The 19,857-nt window shown below is 34.9% G+C and overlaps 1 protein-coding gene across 1 annotated transcript; it reads right to left on the bottom strand.

The window, feature by feature from the left end:
- Positions 1-18,928, bottom strand: LOC115421899 (uncharacterized). The gene is made up of 17 exons (XM_030137898.1): positions 18,606-18,928; positions 14,790-14,805; positions 14,588-14,689; positions 14,396-14,481; positions 13,022-13,114; positions 12,830-12,932; positions 11,422-11,564; positions 11,259-11,327; positions 11,097-11,166; positions 7,581-7,762; positions 7,454-7,501; positions 6,507-6,552; positions 6,249-6,400; positions 5,790-5,858; positions 5,656-5,707; positions 5,057-5,164; positions 1-2,485 (listed from the first exon to the last, which is right to left on the bottom strand). The coding sequence occupies exons 1-17, from the start codon at positions 18,684-18,686 to the stop codon at positions 1,476-1,478; spliced, it is 2,430 nt and encodes an 809-aa protein (XP_029993758.1). The 5' UTR covers positions 18,687-18,928; the 3' UTR covers positions 1-1,475.
- Between the last annotated feature and the right edge of the window lie 929 nt (positions 18,929-19,857).

The raw sequence follows: 19,857 nt of genomic DNA, 5'->3' as shown, positions 1-19,857 counted from the left end.
GCAGCTATTCGGATGTTTTCTCACATTTTAACATATTCTAATACTAGTTGTTACTAACTTCATGGTGATAAAATGCAAAAAAAAAAAAAAAATTGATTAATATGATGGCATTAATGAGTCTCCTTTTATTTCCATATGAAAGTCACTGATTATAGAGGTTAGTTTGGTAAGACTTGGATATTATATCAAGGAAGGACTCATGTCTTTGTCTTTGTTTCAAAATGGAGGAAATGATTGCAAGCTCTAGCAGTGAACTCAATAATATAGACTGAAGTGGACATTAATTCTGGTTACATGACTGACTTGGAAGAAGAAATCCATTTGTCTCTGTATGAAAATATTATCAAATTCAGTTATTAATACTATATAATACTCCGTAAATGCTGTACTTTGTCTTCTATCAACCAGTCTTGTAAAAACAACATTCAGCTTGTGTCTAACACAATTATCATGAGTCACTTTTTAATCAAATGTCATTATTTCATACAATATCCACAATGAACAAACAACATCAAGCAAGACAAACAAATTATAAAGAAGAACATGTGTCTCAAGGGAGTAGAACAAGTGGAATCGTCAGTGTTGACAGGATCTGGATTTACAGTTCAAAGTTGTTTTGCATAAAGTTTTCCGTTGAACTGTAAAACAGGAGATGATGGAAAGTACCCTGGCTGCAGGTTTCTTGTTATAATGCTCTGAAATTTTGAGGTAACTTGTGTTTCTAAGCAGTTGATAATATTTGAATAATACTGTCTTCTTTGCGGCACACACTGATAACAACATAAAATGCTCTATGCTGTACTTTTATCTCGATCATTTGCTGCTGGCTACTATTAAACTGTATGATAAGCAAATAAAATGAGACTTTACGGTTTGTTTTTGAAAAAAAGGAGGTAGCATGTGTGTGCATACTGTGTGACAAAATGCCAGACAAAAACCAGCTATTTGCTATAAAACATAATAAAAACAGAAAGTTCATTCTGGTGGTTACAAAAATAATATTAAAATTTGACATGAACACATTAGTTGAATGGTAAACCAAAAAAAAACACATTACAAAATAAGTCATTTCATCTTGTCACTTGTACTAATATAGAAAATCCAGGTTAGGTTCAGTGCGTGTGTTTTAGAGGATCTTATGCAAATATGTGACTCCCTGTAAAAAGCAGTCTTTTGTTTCAGTGCTACATTTTCAAGCATTAAATGGACTCGTAATGAAAGAGAGATGAAATTTGCAAGTGGATTTTCATAGAGGTTACAAAATTTACAGAGATAAGACAGCTGTTTTGTTCGGCTTCAGTCTCAAAACACACATTTTGTAAATAAACAGACTGTGTTTGATACAGGATGCTTTATGTTTTTCTTAATATGCAAAACAAGTCGTGGCCTTTTAGATCTGACCGTGACAAGGGTATGGATTCACTGGCTCTGAGGTGTTCAGTGTGGAACAGCAGCTCACATTTCACACATGTGTATCATGTTTCCAGAAGAACAAACATTTGTGTCTGTCCAGCCGGTGAAACCTGAGATAGAGGCGTCTCCGGTCTCCATGGTGACCGGTACAGAGGCTCCTGCTCTGGAGTACTTCCTGGCCTCTCTGTGTCGAACACCAGTGGCAACTTGAGCTTACCCTTCATTTTCTCTGATGATGTGACACTGACTCCTTTCATTTTCTTTTCTTGTGTCTGTGGCAGCAGTGTTTGAAGTCTGTGGGTTAACTGCCTCGCCAGCCACAGAGATAAAACTTTAGACATGAGCCTCGGCCAACAGTGCCACCTGAATGTTGTGTTCTCTGTTGTCCTTGTCGTCCCTCCTAACTCCTGTATCAAGCCCCTGAAATCATGAGGTAAGCAGTATCGAGGGACACCTCTGAAGGTTCTGGGGATGTCCTTGCTGTGTCCATGGCCCTGTATGTAGACAAAGGCCACCCTTTGACCTTTGTTTTCCTGAATTGCTCCTGCTAAACAAGAAAGGGCAGCTCTAAACACTGGTGCTACCACTGTACAAGGCTCATTCTGGGGAGATGAGTCTGTTTTATTATCTTTTTTTGTCTCAGTTTTATCTTCTTTGCATTTTCCTGGTCTCAATCCATTTAATCTTAAATTCTCTTCTACATCTGCTTTTGGTTTTTTATGCCTCTTCTCTGCCTTGCTGTAGTCTTCCTTCCTTTTGTCACTTTTATCCAATTTTCCCATTTCATCCCACCACTTCTCATAGGTTTGCTTGGCCTCAGGGGTCCAGATAATCAGAACATTTCCTTGTGCTTTGAGCACAGTTTCCCACTGCCCATACAGCCAGGGAATAGGACCCAGGTCCGCCACTCCAGTCCCAGGTTGGTTTTGTGAGCTTTGGGCCCAGAGAGCCAAATGTACTGTGGCGCCTAGATCCGCCTGCAGGATGGAGGCTAAAGTACAAACAGCAGAGATGTGAGCCGGGTGCTCAGATGAACACACCAACAACACTGGCTTCTGGATATACAGCCAACCTAAAAATTCAGGAGGAAGAAAGAGATCAGTGTCATTAGGTTTATAAGCCTGTAAATTTACAATAATTGTTAATACTTTATATTAAGGTTCTTTTTATAATAGGTATTTAACATTATTCCCTTTATATCAGGGATCTCAAACATGCGGCCCGGAGGCCAAACGCGGCCCGCCAAAGATTCCAATGCGGCCCGTGGGATGAATTTACAAAGTGCAAAAATTTCACAGTCAAGGCTGTGGAACTCATTTTAGTTCGGTTTCCACATACAGACCAATATGACCTACAGTAAAATAATAACAGCAGAATAACCTACAAAAAGGAATGACTCCATATTTTCTTCTCGGTTTGATGTGAGAAAAATAACATTGCATTATGCCTATAAATAATATAAATGTCACATTTTTTTCTTTGTTTTAATGCAAAAAAATAACATTAAATTCTGAAAGTATTTACATTTATAAACTATCCTGTACAATATGAACAACCTGAAATGTCTAAAGAAAATTAAGCACAATTTTAACAATTTTCTGCCTGTTACTAAGTGTTTAGTGTCTTTGTAGATCCGATCCATAACGCACATGTAGAAATGATAAGTTGATGCATAATATTGTTAAAATTGCACTAATTTTTAATTTTTAATTTTTTTAAATTTCAGTTTTTTCAGGTTTTTTTTTTTTTTAATAGTTTATAAAAGTAAGTATTTTCATAATTTAATGGGGGGGGGGGGGTTGCACTAAAACAAAGACAAAAATTTGCAGTTGTCATTATTTATAGGTTATTATGTTATTATTTTACTGGTCTGGCCCACTTGAGATCAAATTGGACTGAATGTGGCCCCTGAAAGAAAATGAGTTTGAGACCCCTGCTTTATATAAAACATCATTAATAGGTATTTAACGTTATTACATTTACATAAAGCATCACTAAACATTAAACATTATAATAACATTAACTACGCTTACATCTGTGGTATTTAACATGACACTCTGTGGTGCGACACTTAGTGACACCGTTCGACTCAAGCATTTGTGAGGTAACCATAGAAATACACAATTATTTTAAGATACAGCCTTATCAAAAATTCTTAAAATCATAACATTAACTAAAAATGTTAACTTGACATTAACAAAAATTTAATTATAAATGACAAAATTATCATTATTATTTAGAACAAAGAGCTCTGAGGTTATGTCAAAGATGTCAGTATATTGGATAGTTGGCATTTGCACTGAATCTATTCACACCTACGAGCCAGGGGGGTCATGTTGGATTTATTTGACCACTAGAGGGAGTAGTGAGTCACTTTGTCAGTGTCCAATGGCTTTGACAACTAATAACACAGGGTCTTTGAACAAAGTGTCAGAATATGATAAAAACTACAGGAAGTGACAATGTTTTCACCACTGGACACAGCACTAAAGCAAAAGAACAAAGTCTGATGCTGAAATTGCAGTGTTTCTTTCTCTGTATAAAGTTATATGATGGTATTATCTTTGCTAAGTTGTCGTTTGTTGGTTCATGGTTCAGACTAAACTGTGATAGCTCTGACTTATTTGGACGATTCCAAACAGATCTTTAGTGCAGCTATTGACAGCAAAACCTGTCCAGAAAATGGAGGTGATTTATGGTTTTACTGTGAGTGTTTTCTGTCTAAACCAGTGTTTTTCAACCTTGGGGTCAGGACCCCACTTGGGGTCGCCTGGAATTCAAATGGGGTTGCCTGAAATTTCCAGTAATTGCTAAAAAAAAATAAACAAACTAAAAAATGTACTAATAAAAATATATGGTGAGTTAAGAGAGACAGTCCAAGACATGACAAACTGTGAGTCTGAAACTGAAGCACTGTGGTACTGTTTATCTTTCAAATGTTCATTGTGGTCGGTTTCAGATGCTGCAGCTCTTTCATAATTCATAGTTTGAGTTCTTGTTTGTTCAGTATTAATTGTCAGCCTTGTAAATCCAAGCTGGACTGACTGTACATATCCTGACCAAGGAAAATCAAATTCTCCCTTAGTGCAGTAATCTACACCTGACTTTTCTGCCTCCGTCCAGAATAAAATACATTATATAGACTAAATGTCATCTAAAATTAACTTTCATTTGTAACATAGTATAGCAAACTATTACATGATCAAAAACAAATTAATTTTAGCCAAAAAAAAAAAGTCTCCATTTTGAATGTCTGGGGTTGCCATAAATTTGTGATGTTAAAATGGGGTCACGAGCCAAAAAAGACTGGGAACCATATCTAAACTAACAGAGCTATAATGCAAACTATGAGATGATACAGTTACCTATGTAATGATTATAAGACAGCAGTGACAATTTAACCTGGTCTGACTTTTTGTTTCGAGAAAAAAACTTGATGATACCAGAGTACAGATGTTTAGAAACAATAAGCTTCAGACTTTATTCAGTGAGCAAATAAGACGTATATTGAGACGTAGCATTAAATCATTAGTGGTTTCGGTAACCGTGAGTATCTTTGTATGAAACTTCCCTCTGCTGTTGATAGTCTGGTCTGTCAATAATATGCAAACCTCTTTAAAGGAACACACTATGAGGGACTAACCTGCAGCTCCTTTCTTGGTGAGACGGTGGATGAACATTCCCAGTAAGGTAACAATAACCACAAACACCAAAGCTGCCACCGCATACATGCCACACCTGTTGTGTGTGTCTGAAACACAGAAGATGCACTGAGTTTATGTACTTTGTAAGTGTTTCATGCACATGTGTTCACATATTAATGCATGGGTTCCTAAATGTGCTGGCATACAGTCGCGGAAAAAATTATTAGACCACCTTTGTTTTCTTCAATTTCTTGTTCATTTTAATGCCTGGTACAACTAAAGGTACATTTGTTTGGACAAATATAATGATAACAACAAATATAGTTCATAAGAGTTTAATTTAAGAGGTGATCTCTTGCCATTTTCCATGGTTTTCTTGATAATAACCAAAATCACTTCAGTTCTTACATCAATAGCTCTGGCATTGTACTGACAAAAACAGTGCTTTTAGGCATTCCATGTTTTCTTTTCTGTCTGTTTTAGTCACATGATACACACAGGAGATAGTACTTGATTGCATAACCGTTGTTTTTGAGGACTTTTGATGGTCTAATAATATTTTTCTTGGACTGTATGTGTGTGTTTTTAGAGAACTCACAATCAGGACAGTAGATTCTTTTCCCATGAAGAGCGCGATCTGACTGCCGCACCTGACCAAAATCATGTTGACAGATTTAGACGCAAGAACAAGAAATGCAATGAGTCTAGAAACTTCTCTTAATGTTGTCTTACCTGTACACATGGCCTCTCAGTAACGTTGGACAGAAGAACATTTATAGTTATCGCAGAATTATTCTTGTCCTGTAAAACGTAGATTAGATTAGAATAGAATAGAATAGAATAGAATAGAATAGAATAGAATAGAATAGAATAGAATAGATTTTATTGATCCCACAATGGGGAAATTCAATGGCCAAGGCAGCAACAGAATAAGTGTGCATGCATAAAGATAGTGCAAAAAACAAACAATATTAAATTTAAAAATAATAATAATAGTAATAAAAAGTACACAGACTATACACATATTAACAACAGAGTGGAAGAGCAAAATGTCAGACAGTACAGATGAGACACATACAGGACAAGGTTATGCTATTGTGTTGTACAGTCTGTTGTAAGACTGAGTTTGTATTAAAATCAACTGCATTTGTCTCTGTTTTACAAACACACTTTTACAGTTTACAGACTTACCATTCTACCTGAGTGAACCACTCCAATGGGTGCACATCCTTCGCTTTTCAAGATACAAAGTTGAGCTGAGAACTTTGCAGCGACTGAGGAGGTAATATAAACAAATACCCTCTGCACGCCTGGCTCGATATTCACCTCCCATGATGACATGTCTTTTAAGCATGAAGAAATATGCAGTCAAAAGAGGAAACAAGAATTAAAAAATGGACAAAATATTTCAGAATAACTTAGAAAGAGCTTTTTTTCAGTTTTACTCACCAGCTTGAAAAGGGCAAGAGATGTTATGGCTGCCTTGTAGAGAAAACTATGAAGATGAAACACAAATACTGATGAATCTGCAACTATCACTAACACAATACAACTGGGTGCTTCAATGAAACTGGGTTCATTTTGGTACGTGGCACTTTCCAGCTTTTTTAGACCCAATAATAAAAAAGAAATTTAGATATATTTCCCCCCAGGATGTACCTAATGATGACCTCAGATAAATGCAAAAAAATTATACTCTTGCTCTGAGCTATCCTAAAATTAATGAATTTTTAATAAAATATTGGGGCCAAAAATAGGACCAAAACTGGGACATGAAAAGCTACCTAGGTGTCAGTGCAACAAAACAGCTGGAAAATATGGCTTGAAATGGTCTTATATAGCACTATAAATAAAGACACTGTTAAATTTGATGATCCAAGTGGTGTTTCTTATCCAGACATGCAGGTTTTTCATGAATTGGCAGTCTCATTCCAGGTTTTGTATGTAACCCATTGTGTCCACTTGCATTACATACAGAACCTGCCCAGTTAAACGCATGTAAATCGTGAATGATTTTGCAACAGCGGTCATTTCTGTGAAACACTCTGCCTTGTATAATTAGTTCAATTCTTAAAACGTACCTGTGAGAGAATACTCTTAGAATCTTTTAAAAAAATAGTAGTACATAGTTTTCGTGTCCTTTTGACTATGTTACATGCAGATTTTTGTATTAAATATAATGTAAAATAATATAAAAATGTGTTTTATCTGAAGAATAGTTTCTCTATTATCTCAGTAAGTATTTATTTTTAAAATAGACCCAAAGTGCTTCCAAAATTACTTCATAACATTAGTCTACATCTGGTTTGAATTTTAAGTCCCCATGTCCTGTTTTTAGGGACCAGTTTGATAGAAGCACCCAAATATAAATAAAGGGATGTCTAACTCATTCTCACCTGGACACACATCTGAGGGTGTTTGTCCACAGCAGATGTGTTATATATCTGTTAAGGAGACACGGTAAGTATTTGAGAACCCCATTACTTCATAATATATTTGTTAGGAAATTGATGACAAACGTACCAGTTTATGTCTCTCCTCTTTCTCCACTTGGGACAGGTTGAATACAGGCGTGCAGAGGTGTTCATGCTGCTTCCAACAGAGGGAGGCAGAGATCTTTGCATCGCTGACAGGACACTTTGACCTCCAAACCAGAAGCTGTTCATGCAGTTCGACTTCAGCGGAGTACCAAACATCACTGACATCTGTTATAGTGGTGTAGATATGGATGTGATTAAGACACAGTATGACAACACCATCACTAACAACCATTCAGCCATGAATGTGTTTGTGAGGAAGTAAACCGACAAAAAATGTGTTTGTCCATAATTGATGGTACAGATGGTTTAGTGTTTGAGCCATGGTTTTTAACCCTTTCATGCATATTGGTCACTACAGTGGACAGTTATTCAAAGTCGTTTCCTTGTATATTCATGGGTTTTGTTGTTTTAGTTCCATGTCAGCCAATACAGTGGACCCTTATGCATCATCTCATACACTGACATTCATACCATTACTGTAACTTTGCTGTTCTTGATAAACCTGATCAGCAGTGACATGTTTTAGTGTACATCAATTGTTATTTGTAAGACAAAAAGAGGGTTTTTTTGCATATTATTTCAATGAAGTGAGTAACAACTAGCATTAGAATATGTTAAAATGTGAGAAAACATCAGATTAGCAGCATTAAAAATGTTTTTCTGTCATTGTTTTCATATCACTTTCTGATATTGGGTTTTAAACACATTTCTATACTTCAAAAATTAAATGTATGGACATTTTTGTAACTCCATGAAAAAAAAAAACTCGGATCACATTATTTTTTTCATGCCTAAGGAGGAATAAAAACACCCAAGACAAAAAAATCTAGACTAAGGTTCTCATAATTAATGCATGAAAGGGTTAAATATTATTTTTGAAATTTCTCTCTACTCTTAAGTTTTACACTACAGTTTTACAACTACAACTAAGTAGTACATAGCTACATGTAGCCACACCTACAGTGTCCACAAATCAAACTGGGTCAAGAAGCTTCAAGAGGAAGTGATCTGAATGTTACAATAACAAAACCTTAAATCTTCAGAATGTTATTAAATTTTTATCTCACTATATTGGAGATAATCTATATGCACAAAAATTTGGGACACATCACACCTACAGTCATTCCTGTTAATTTGAAACATTATCATAATAAAAATGTTCGTATTAGTTGTTGTCAGTAATTATCAGTTTTATATAAATGTCAAATCAATATTTCTCTTTAACCCTTAAAGACCTAGAATTATTTTTGTAGCAACTTCAAGATGAATTTTTCCTTACATTAACCTTTCCTGAGTGATTTATCACCATTTATTATAATATTATCCTTTTCATTTGTATTTTTCAGTGAAAATCGGGTATTTTCCTATAATTACTTCACTGACAATGTAGATGATCATAAATCTAAAAGTAAATTTGAAAGTTATTTTATAAAAACTCAAGTGAAAATGACTTTCAGCAAAATAGCATAAAAACAAGTGTCTACAACCACTGACACTTCTCAAACTATGTGGATTCTACTGGTGAATAAATATTACAGAACATGACAGTGTTTCCATGTTCTCTAAGGAGTCTCTAAATGTCCAACTGAACCAAATCTGATGACAATGAAAAGCTGAGAAACTGCATTTTCCCAGAATTATTTCAGTGTATTAATAGGATTAGAGGTTCGAAGGTTACTAAACATTATCAATCAGTAGATGTTTTTGGTTGCCAGCAGCTGTTCAGGTCTTTTAGAGCTAAGTTAAAGGCTGATTTTTCTTCCTGAGTGAAGAAACTAGATGGTTATGTGTGGTTTGAAATGACTATTTATAGTCAGAATAGGACAAATATTAAATAAATCTACTGATATAATATTTAAAACAATTGATTTGAAAAAAAAATCACTGTTGAGTTGAATAAAAACAAACACTTCTTAAGAATTTTTGATGGTAATATAAACCAAACAAAATCTAAAGATGAAATAAAAATCTTAACTGCAATAATATTGGTCACATTATAAAATTATATTACATTTGTCATCATAGTTTTGCAGATCAGATCTCTGCCAGCAATGAAACACCTGAATTGAATGTGTCCCAATACTTTTGGCCATATAGTGTGACACAGACAGAAAACAAGGGGGAAGGTACAGTACATGACATTGAGGCCAGATTACAACCTGAGCCGCTGCAGTATGTGACACGTGCTCTACAAAAGCAACACAACGTCTTTCATGTAATAGAAACAATAATAGCATTAGGGAAAAAGGAAAGAAATCAAATCCTGTGAAAGATACACAAAGGACTCTGTATTGTCTGGAGTAAACCCAACACATCTTCACAAAGACCCTGTTGGTCAATCAGTGCATGGAAGTACAGGAATGGTTGTTTTTTTGCAGATTTTTTTCATGTTTCATATTCTATTAAATATAGATAGTGTATGTAGTGGACGTATTTCCTGATGACCGTGATGAAGGCAAAAAGCTGAAATGTGTTGGTCTAAATTTAGAGTGGAAAAAAAGTACTGCTGGACTTCTTGACCTATTGTAAGTTCTTCTCCTCCAACTTGAAAGTAGGTGACGTTATGCAAGAACCGTTTACTTAGATTAACTATTGTTTGGAAAAACACATTTCAATACATATAATAATGAGCACTCATGACTGATGGAAGAAGAAAAAGAAGAACAATAACAACTATTGTGCCAAGCTCTACTATTGCTCTGTTTGGTGCAACTTCAAATGTTTCATCATTGTCTTCAGAAAACAGATCTTTTATAGCCTTTGTCCGTTTGTTGGCGCGACGACTGATTCTTCTAAAATGGAAATCGTTCACTCTACCGTCTCAGTCTCATTGGGTCAGGGATGTACTTTATTTTGCCAATTTGGAAAAAATCAGACACTTGTTGAGGGGCTCACAACAACAATTCTCTAAAATATGGGACCCTTTTTTTGAACATGTTCGGAAGCTGGACTTCCCTGTAAACTCCGACTGATTTTTTTTCCAATCCTGTGTTAACAACCCAATACCGCTTCACTAGCAACTTGTAATACATATATCATGTTTTGTGTTGTTTTATATGGTTTTTTTTATATTTTGTGTATGTTTTTTCTTGTGTTATTTTATTTTAATAGCTTTACGGTGTTATTGTCCATACACTGTGTTTTCCTGTATTGTGTGATTTTATTGGGGTGGCATCTGGGGGTGCTGTTTCTGTGTATGTGTTTTTGCATATGTGCTTATGTGTTTATGACCCCTGCTGCACACCGAATTTCCTTTCCTAAGGATAAATAAAGCTGAAAGTTGAAGTTGATGTTAAAGTTGATCCTTGAACATTCTTGTCATAAGCTCTTGTCTGTGATTTTGTGTTCTTTCTGAAATTATGTATGAAAAGTTTAATAAAGAAATTGAAGAACTCAAAAAAAAGAACAACAACAACAAGAAAGTGACAAAAAGTCTCTCTGAAATGAACAATCCCTACAGGAACATTAATTATCTTGTATCTGGGTGTGGTCAGTTCACCTGTAATGGTTGTATTCCTAAGAGGGCATTTGGGCAATGATCGCTTGGCATCACTATAGGTGTAATATGCCTGTGAATACAGAAATGCACACATGGACATATGAAAAACCAGCCAGAACAACAAAAAACACCAATGTCAGGAAGTCATTTTGAGTCAAGTACCTCCACACAGGTGCAGGGCAGAAGGTAAGGGAAGTTTATAACAGCGGATGGAGTCTGAGATGGATCAATCTGTAACACATGAATGTAACGCAGAACATCGTGTTCACCTTCTGCTTTGTGTTCATACAAAAGTGTGAAGAGGAGTTTTACCGGTGCTGCTTACAGTAGTGAGGTCAGCGTCACCAGTGCAACGTCCTGACATTGTTAGGTAACACCATCTGATGTGTACTTTGTTTCCAGGCATCGCACTAACAGTGAAGGATTTGGACGACTTGTTTACAGACACATGAAAGTCTGGAATGGGATCTGAGTGACACAAAAATAAATACACTTGGGCAGTTGGCTTTCTCCATAAGCACAATGTCAAATTACATAAAACTGATAACAGAAGTCAAAACATTCACAGAAAAGATTCAAGAACTGAAACAAATGTACCCACTTATAAAATGTACAATGTCTGGTAAGGTCTGACTGTTTTACTTTGAGTGTGTGAATGTGGGTGAAACGTGAATTGGATTTTATGTTGTTTATTACCTCCGCCAAGGAGGTTATGTTTTTGTCAGCGTTGGTTTGTCTGTTTGTCTGTTTGTGTGCAAGATGACTCAAAAAGTTATGGATGGATTTGGATGAAAATTTCAGGAAATGTTGATACTGGCACAAGGAACAAATGATTAAATTTTGGTGGTGATCAGGGGTGGGGGTGGGGGGGTTACTGATCTGCCTTGGCGGAGGTCTGCACTCTACGAGTGCTTTTCTAGAAAAGACAGCGCAAACCTCCACCAAGGCAGATCAGTGCCCCCACCCCACCCCCGATCACCACCAAAATGTAATCATTTGTTCCTTGTGCCAGTATCAACATTTCCTGAAATTTTCATCCAAATCCAGGGCACTGATCTGCCATGGCGAAGGTCTGTGCTCTCCGAGTGCTTCTAGTTTATACTATTGTACTATTGTTCTTACTGTTCTTTTTATTTGTTTTGTTTTGGTTTTTTTTGCTGTTGTTTATACTGTAAATACATTTCTCTGTTGAGAAGCCCAACCAGGGACAGGAGTTGCAAACTACCAAAAATGTAAATATTTCTTTTTATAGCTTTTTATTTACTCCTTGTGCAGAATATCAGATGCTGTATATGTCTACTATGTTTCACTGCATTGTCACTGACAAATAAATAAACAAATGAATGAATGAATGAATGAATGAATATGATGTGCGCTTCACTGCTGAAACTATACTGTATGAGCCTGGTTTGGATGCAGTTGTAAGGAAGAAGTCTCAAAAAACAATACCTGAAACAATAATAAAAATGGCAAAGATCTTTTCAAGGATGTAGTAAATTTCAAGAGGCAATCTGCAGTTTTGTAATAGAGTTAATAAGGTTTTTCTACCCTCAACTGATCACTGACATTTGTAACATTCAGTCTTCAGACTTTAAGACACAGACATTTCTGATACATAAGAAAAAAACATGAAAAGGAGCAAGTGCAGAAAAGGAAGAGCACATGAGACGGAAAGGAAATATAAAACAAAAGGCCAAACGTGAAATTCTGTCCACTCGTACTTATTACACTACCTGTCACTGTGTATTTGGCACTGCAGTTTGTAGATCTAGTGCTGTAAGACACTAGGACAGTGTCTCTTACTTCAGTCTTGACACAGTTATATACCAGCTTCCACTGAAAAAGAAAGTATCAGAATTATTGTACAAAAAAAAATATTATAAAAACATTATTATAGAAAGCTTAAAACAGTAAATGTGTCTCACCAGGGCCGAACTGATATTAGTATATGTCAACTGCTGTGTGTCCCGGCAGCAAAATCTGTTTCGTCCTGCTTTTAGTTTTCTGTCCTTGACACACTAACAAAGAGAGAATAAAAATACAGTTGGATCTTTTTGATTCCATGAGGTGATTTGTGGGTTTACTGTGTCTTTTCTGTCTAAAAACAGAGCTAAACTAACAGAGCTATAATGTAAACTATCAGCAGGTAAAACTTATAAGACACTGTGATATTTTGACTTTTGTTTGAAGAAGAAAACTTGATGATACCATAAAATATATGTGTGTAAACAATGAGCTTTGTTCTTTATTCAGTGAGTGATGCAGTCTGTGTGTATATATATGTATGTATCTATGATCTGTTGGTGGTTTTGGTAATCCTGTGTGTGTCCTGGTGTGTGATTTCCCCTGCTGTTGAGAGTTTGGAATATTACATTAGAGGTCAACCAATATGGGTATGTCTAAGGCCGATGCCAATGCCGATTTTTTAAAATTTGGTTAGCTGATGGACGACATCTACAGTCAATTTTTGAGGCCGATATTTAAGGCCAATTTTTTTTTTTTTTTTTTTTTTTTTTTAAGCGCATTGACCTTAAAATACAATTGAAACACTCAGATAATTAACATTTTTATGCAGTAATATAAATGAAATTATTAATACACGTACACATAGTACTCTTTTAACATTTACTGAACTTCAAGTGCTGCCCACACAGATGCCTGATCAAATGCCTTCTAACATTTTTACTACTGATCAAATATCAGCTTTCAAAAAAAAAAAAAAGAAAATCAAAGCTGATGGCCAATATTGAAAAAAATCAATATTTCGGTCTACCTCTATATTATATTTGTATAATCACTGTGCAGTTGCTCCTGGAGGATTCTGTTGGGTTTCTGTAAATTGGCTTAGTGTCTGGTTTCAACCAACTCAATATGTAATGTGATGTGATGTAATGTGTTGATTTGATTTGATTTGACTTGAATGGTCCATGTCAGTATTTATTATATGGGATGTTTCGGATTCATTTTACCGCTGCATTTGAACTACTTCATCACGTGTGAGTGACTCCCTGCAGAGTTGTGATGAACCTCTACCTAAATTCTTATCTGATTGTTCAGACTGAGGTCGCACTGAAAAAGATCTGATTCAGGACCACATATGGAGACGTCCCCAGATCAAACCTGAAATGATTAGATTTTATGTTTGCATGATTTGTGCTGTTCACAAAAACAAAACAAAACAGAAAATTTTGGACACTATTGCTGGCAATGTGAACGCAGCTAATTGGATAAAATGCTGTACAGTTGGACACAAGTAGTATTAATTATTAAATGGCTTCAAGAAAAAAAAAAAGGCCAACCTTTTTAGGCTTAAGGCTTTTGATGAACTGTTCATGACCCAGAGACTGAATGTGATGAATGTCAATCCTCGGGGCATTACTGAGCTCTGAAAGAAAACACAATGATGCAACACTTGTTTAACAAGACAGTTTTATGTTGATGATTAAATATGACGTATGTGATTGCATTTGAATTTTTTTTTTTTTTTTTACCTATATCCGTCATCCAAACATGGACAGTGACGCATTCATAGTAAGAATCCCCAAACTGACGGACTGAAGTCAGGTTCACGAGACAGGGACCTTTGATTAAGTCTGTCGGGGGGGAGGAAACAGGACCACCCAGGTGACTCATGGGAAATTCTAGAGCCTTTCATGTAAACAGTTACTTGTACCACAAAAACCTGAAACTTACCATGTGGCTGTTGCATCTAAAATAGAGACAAGAGAGTGACATTTGATTAATACAAAAGAAATACTGTGGCCTAGAAATAGCATATTAGATTATTTGTTACGCTTATAGATTTATTTCATGCGATAAAATAGTTACTGATTTGTCCTCATCTTCAGTAAAATAGTATCAGTCAAGGTTTTAATACTACGTATGAAATATTGGGATACTTATTAATGCTGCGGTAAGTGTATTTTTTTTTTATTTTACTACTGTAAATGATTAACTTTTTTGTTGTTTCAATGCATTATTAATAGAAATTAATAATATAAAATACAAGTTTCCCATATGTTGTTGTTCTTTCATTAGAATTTTACGTGTAAACTCCATAGGACAAAAAAGAAACAGATAATAATAATAAGTGAAATAAGGAAAATAATAACCAGTGACCAAGAGCATCTACTGATTGAAATGTTTAATAACCAATGATCCACTAATCCTATCAATACATTTAGATAATTCAGGTAAAATACAGTTTTTTTTTAGCTTTTCAGTAGCATCAGATATGACTTGTTTGGATGTTCAGAGGGTCTGTGCTGAATGTGGAAACTGTGTCATCTTCTGAATCATTGGTTCACTAAATGACTGGTCGTAGGTGTTTGTTTTTACATTCAGTAATGACCTACTTTGCTGAAACAGTCACTTTTTCTTTCTTTGAAAATAATAACCTTTGAATTTTCTCTGAGCTTTTATGAACATATAAATAGTTGATCAATTAAATGCAGGAAAATACACTGAAAACTGCAAATTGTAGAGAATAATATTATAATAAATGGTGATGGATTACTAAGGTGTGGTTAAATGTGGGGAAAAAAAGTCATTTTTGAAGTCGCCACAAAAATAGTTCTCGGTCTTTAAGGGTAAAAAAGGACTCTATAGTACATTATTGTAACTGTTAAGCTATGAAATGAAGTCAAATCACAGTCAGGAGGTTACAGAGCCGTGTTATTACAATGTGAAATGAATGGTTAACATGTATTATTAAAGCAATCATTGTTTCCTCTTAATGCATATTGTATTTTTCCTGGCTTCAAAAATAGATTTCATCTTTTATTGTGACAGATTTAGATAGTGATGTAGAAGATTTCAAAGCAAGGAGTACCCAAACAGTGATAAAGGCACTAATGTCTGTAGATGATTAAATCTGAGGTCATTTGCACAATGACTGTAACAATGTGATCTATCTTTGATAAAGTGTAAATGGGACTAAGTTTGTAATCATTAAGCCTAGTTAACCCTTTATTGTTCATTCATAGAAGTTATTAAAGGACACAAGACTTGATTACTTTTGTGAACTTTTTCCAAATTTTTATTGTCATGTAATAAATCAAGGTCACTGAAGTTACCATATTTGGTTCCTTGCCCAGAGGTGATTAAAAAATACATATGTAATGTGACAGGAATATGTATTTTAGAACATTAGAACATCACTTTTAGAACATTAGACCAATATAAGTGCTGATCCAGACCGCTGTCCACATCCACATTCTCCCTTTGAACATCATTCCTTACATTAGTACCATTACTTCATGGTACCTAACAAAGCAGGTCCACTCACTGTTCATGCAGAGGTGGACCTTACAGACCCTGTAGACCACATTGGACCTGAGATTGTTGACTCACTGTCCTCACTGGAACTGTTGCTGTCACTGTCTTGTAATGTGTGCAGAAATTACTAAAAAATAGTCACTTGCCAGATAAAAGGTTAAAGGTAATTACTGATGTGTATAAATATGAATAAAATAAGTAATGTGTCTAAAAACAAAATTATTCCAACTTCATGGGTAGCTGTGTGTATTTGGAGCGTTCCTGTCCTGTTAGAACCACATATCTTCACAAAGTCAAATTAGATGTCAGCTTTTGTGGCAACACATTTTACAGCTAATTCAGGAGTCAGTACAGTTTAGTTTGCTTTGATATTAACCCTTAAGTCCTCCTCTGGCATTTTTGTACATTTTTCTCTTTTTTTTTCCCCCTTTGTTGATCATTTTCACTGTGTTGCAGCTTTTGGGACATCATTTGGCAAGAGCTTTCTCTTTTGTTATATTTTTGAAATCCAACTCTTAAACTCTTACATGTGTTTTGCACCCTCTGGTTACTTTCATGGCAAAAATGTACACACAAAACAAACTGCTATAAAATCATCATTTTGCAATTTTTTTTTTTTTTTTTTTTGCTTGCTTTTTTCATAAATCTCTATAACACCTTCTACCCTGCTCAAAAATACCAAACACGCAACAATTTTCAGGATTTTAACCCTTTAAATGCCAGTTTAATTATTTGAATTCTGAGTTATTTATGACAAAGAAAACACAAAAATTTAATGTTTTCCATATTTCACAGTTAAAATCATTTTAGTTCAGTGGCCATTTTCAGACCAAATGGGTCCGACCATAAAATACTATCATAACAACCTAGATATAATAACAACTGAAAACATTTCCCTTCGTTTTAGTGTGAAAAAGAAAAAATACATGAAACTGCCTACATTTGCAAATTATCCTTTTTTTTTTTTTCAAAATGTGAATAACCTGAACAAATATGAACCACATGAAATGTCTTAAGAGAAGTAAGTGGTATTTTAACAATATTATGCCTGTTACTAAGTGTTTTGTGTCTTTGTGGATCCACTGTGATCTGTATGTTGTATTACACATGTGTAAATGTTAAACTGAAGCATAATACTGTTAAAATTGCAAATATTTTCTTAAGGGTTCTTCATGTTATCCACATTTTTAAAGGTTAGTTTGTAGATCTAAACATTTCATAATGTATTTTTACTTTTATCACTCTAAAACAGTCTTTTTCAACCTAGGGGTCGGGACCCCACGTGGGGTCACCCGGAATTCAAATGGGGTTGTCTGAAATTTCTAGTAATTGGTATAAATAAAAAAAAAAAAAATTACCAATAAAAATATATATGGTGAGTTGAGAGAGACAATCCCAATCCATAAAAGACATGACAAACTGAAGCTGAAACTGAAGCACTGTGGTACTGTTTATCTTTCAAATGTTCATTGTGGTCAGTTTCAGATGCTGCAGCTCTTTCATAATTCATAGTTTGAGTTATTGTTTGTTCAGTACTAATTGTCAGTAAATACAAGCTGGAATGACTGTACATATCCTGACCAAGGAAAATAAAATTCTCACTTTGTGCAGTAATCTACACCTGGCTTTTCTGCCTCCGTCTATAATAATATACATTATATAGACTAAATGTCGTCTAAAATTAACATTTATTTGCAACATAGTATAGCAAACTATTACATGATGACATGACATGATGAAAAACAAATTCATTTTAGCAAAAAATTCTGAATGTCTGGGGTCGCCAGAAATTTGTGATGTTAAAATGGGGTCACGATCTTAAAAAGGTTGGGAACCACTGCTCTAAAACATAGAGAAAAGTTTGAACAAAGGTTATTATGTTCTAATTTTACTGATCCAGTCCAGTTGACACCATACTGGGCTGTATGTTGCCCCTGAATTAAAATGATTTTGACACCGCTGGCATATTATAAAGCAACACTTAACCCTTCAGTTTATCACAAAATCAACACACGTGGAAACATGGCTGCCAGTGGAATAAAAGTGAAACATAAGAAAGGAAAATGAAAAGTAAAACATAAGAAATATGTGAATGTTTCTGTGCTGCAGTAAAAAGGCACAGCATTTGACTTTAAGATGTATTTAAAATAGGTAGAAATATGTTAAATCTGAAAACCCACAGTCAGCTTGTCAGCGTGTTACCGGTGTTTATGGGGTGTTGTGTTGTCTTACCTGACAGGTGGTTTTGGCACATTCCATCAGCAGTGGAAAAAACGCGATAACAATGAAAGTCAACGCGATGCCAAGACGCATTTTGACGCCTACCGGACATTACAGGTGAAGAAGGTAATGATCATCTGGAGGTCTTTTCTTTGTGTCTGCTCAGATCGGTTGGTTTTCTGCTCTTGGAGTTTTTTTTTCCAGACGCAGAGTTCAGCTGCTTCATGTACCCAAGTCTTTACGCATAAACCCATGAGGGTAAAAGGTTCCAGTAACAGCCTGTTTTGCTGAATGACTCAGTCCTGAAGGCGTTTATGACACAAGTCTACTGTGGGAACAGTAGTTGTAGACCTGTGCTCCGCCTATGGATGACAAAAGGAGGAGACGTTTTGACATAATATAGTATTCTCACAGGATCAGGTTCCCCCCCACCCACCCACCCATAACACACAAACTGCCTGCTGCCAGGAAGTGATGGTGGGAGGTCATGACAGGTCTGAGTACCATGATGTTTCTGAAAGTCTAGTATCTTTCATTCACAAATGTAAGTTCCGTAACACAAAACCAAACTTTTTTTTTTTTTTTTTTTTTTTTTTAAAGATATTGAACTTTATTTAAAGTTTTTAGATAAATATGGAAACAAAAAGGCTTTAAAAACCACCAGTATTTGTTTTGATTTAGACATTGTATTATAATAATTGTATAATCCTTCCCCATAGGCAAACCTGTTATTTTCTTGTTGTATATATTGATTGTGTACTTTACCTTCTTGAATAAAGATTTAACTGAGAAAAAAAAGCTGCAAAAAAAAAAAAAAGTCTAGGATCTTTCATTCACAAATGTAAGTTCTGTAACACAAAACCTTTTTTTTTTTTTTTTTGAAAGATGTTGAACTTTATTTAAAGCTTTTAGATAATACTGGAAACAAAAAGGCTATAAAAACCATCAGTATTTGTTCTGATTTAGATATTATATTATAAAAATTGTATAATCCTTCCCCCTGGCAAACCTGTTATTTTCTTGTCGTATACATTGATAGTATACTTTACCTTCTTAAAGATTTAATGAAAAAAAAAAAAGCTGTAAAAAAAAAAAAAAAAAAAGTCTAGGATCTTTCATTCACAAATGTAAGTTCTGTAACACAAAACCAAATATTTACTTTTTGAAAGATGTTGAATTTTATTTAAAGCTTTTAGATAAATATGGAAACAAAAAGGCTATAAAAACCACCAGTATTTATTCTGATGTAGACATTATATTATAA

The sequence above is a fragment of the Sphaeramia orbicularis genome, chromosome 7 (genome assembly GCF_902148855.1).
Source record: "Sphaeramia orbicularis chromosome 7, fSphaOr1.1, whole genome shotgun sequence".
Taxonomy (NCBI): domain Eukaryota; kingdom Metazoa; phylum Chordata; class Actinopteri; order Kurtiformes; family Apogonidae; genus Sphaeramia; species Sphaeramia orbicularis.
Note: the sequence above shows the minus strand (reverse complement) of the source record. Positions and strands in the feature narration are given on the sequence as shown.

Bases quoted from the DNA above. Each gene is read 5' to 3' on its own strand.
- LOC115421899 (XM_030137898.1), bottom strand. From the start codon at position 18,686: ATGCGTCTTGGCATCGCGTTGACTTTCATTGTTATCGCGTTTTTTCCA. The intron at 13,115-14,395 runs GTTGGCCTTTTT...TCTCTTTGTTAG, and splicing joins AAAGCCTTAAGCCTAAAAAG to TGTGTCAAGGACAGAAAACT. The intron at 7,502-7,580 runs GTACGTTTGTCA...TCTCCTTAACAG, and splicing joins AAGAGGAGAGACATAAACTG to ATATATAACACATCTGCTGT.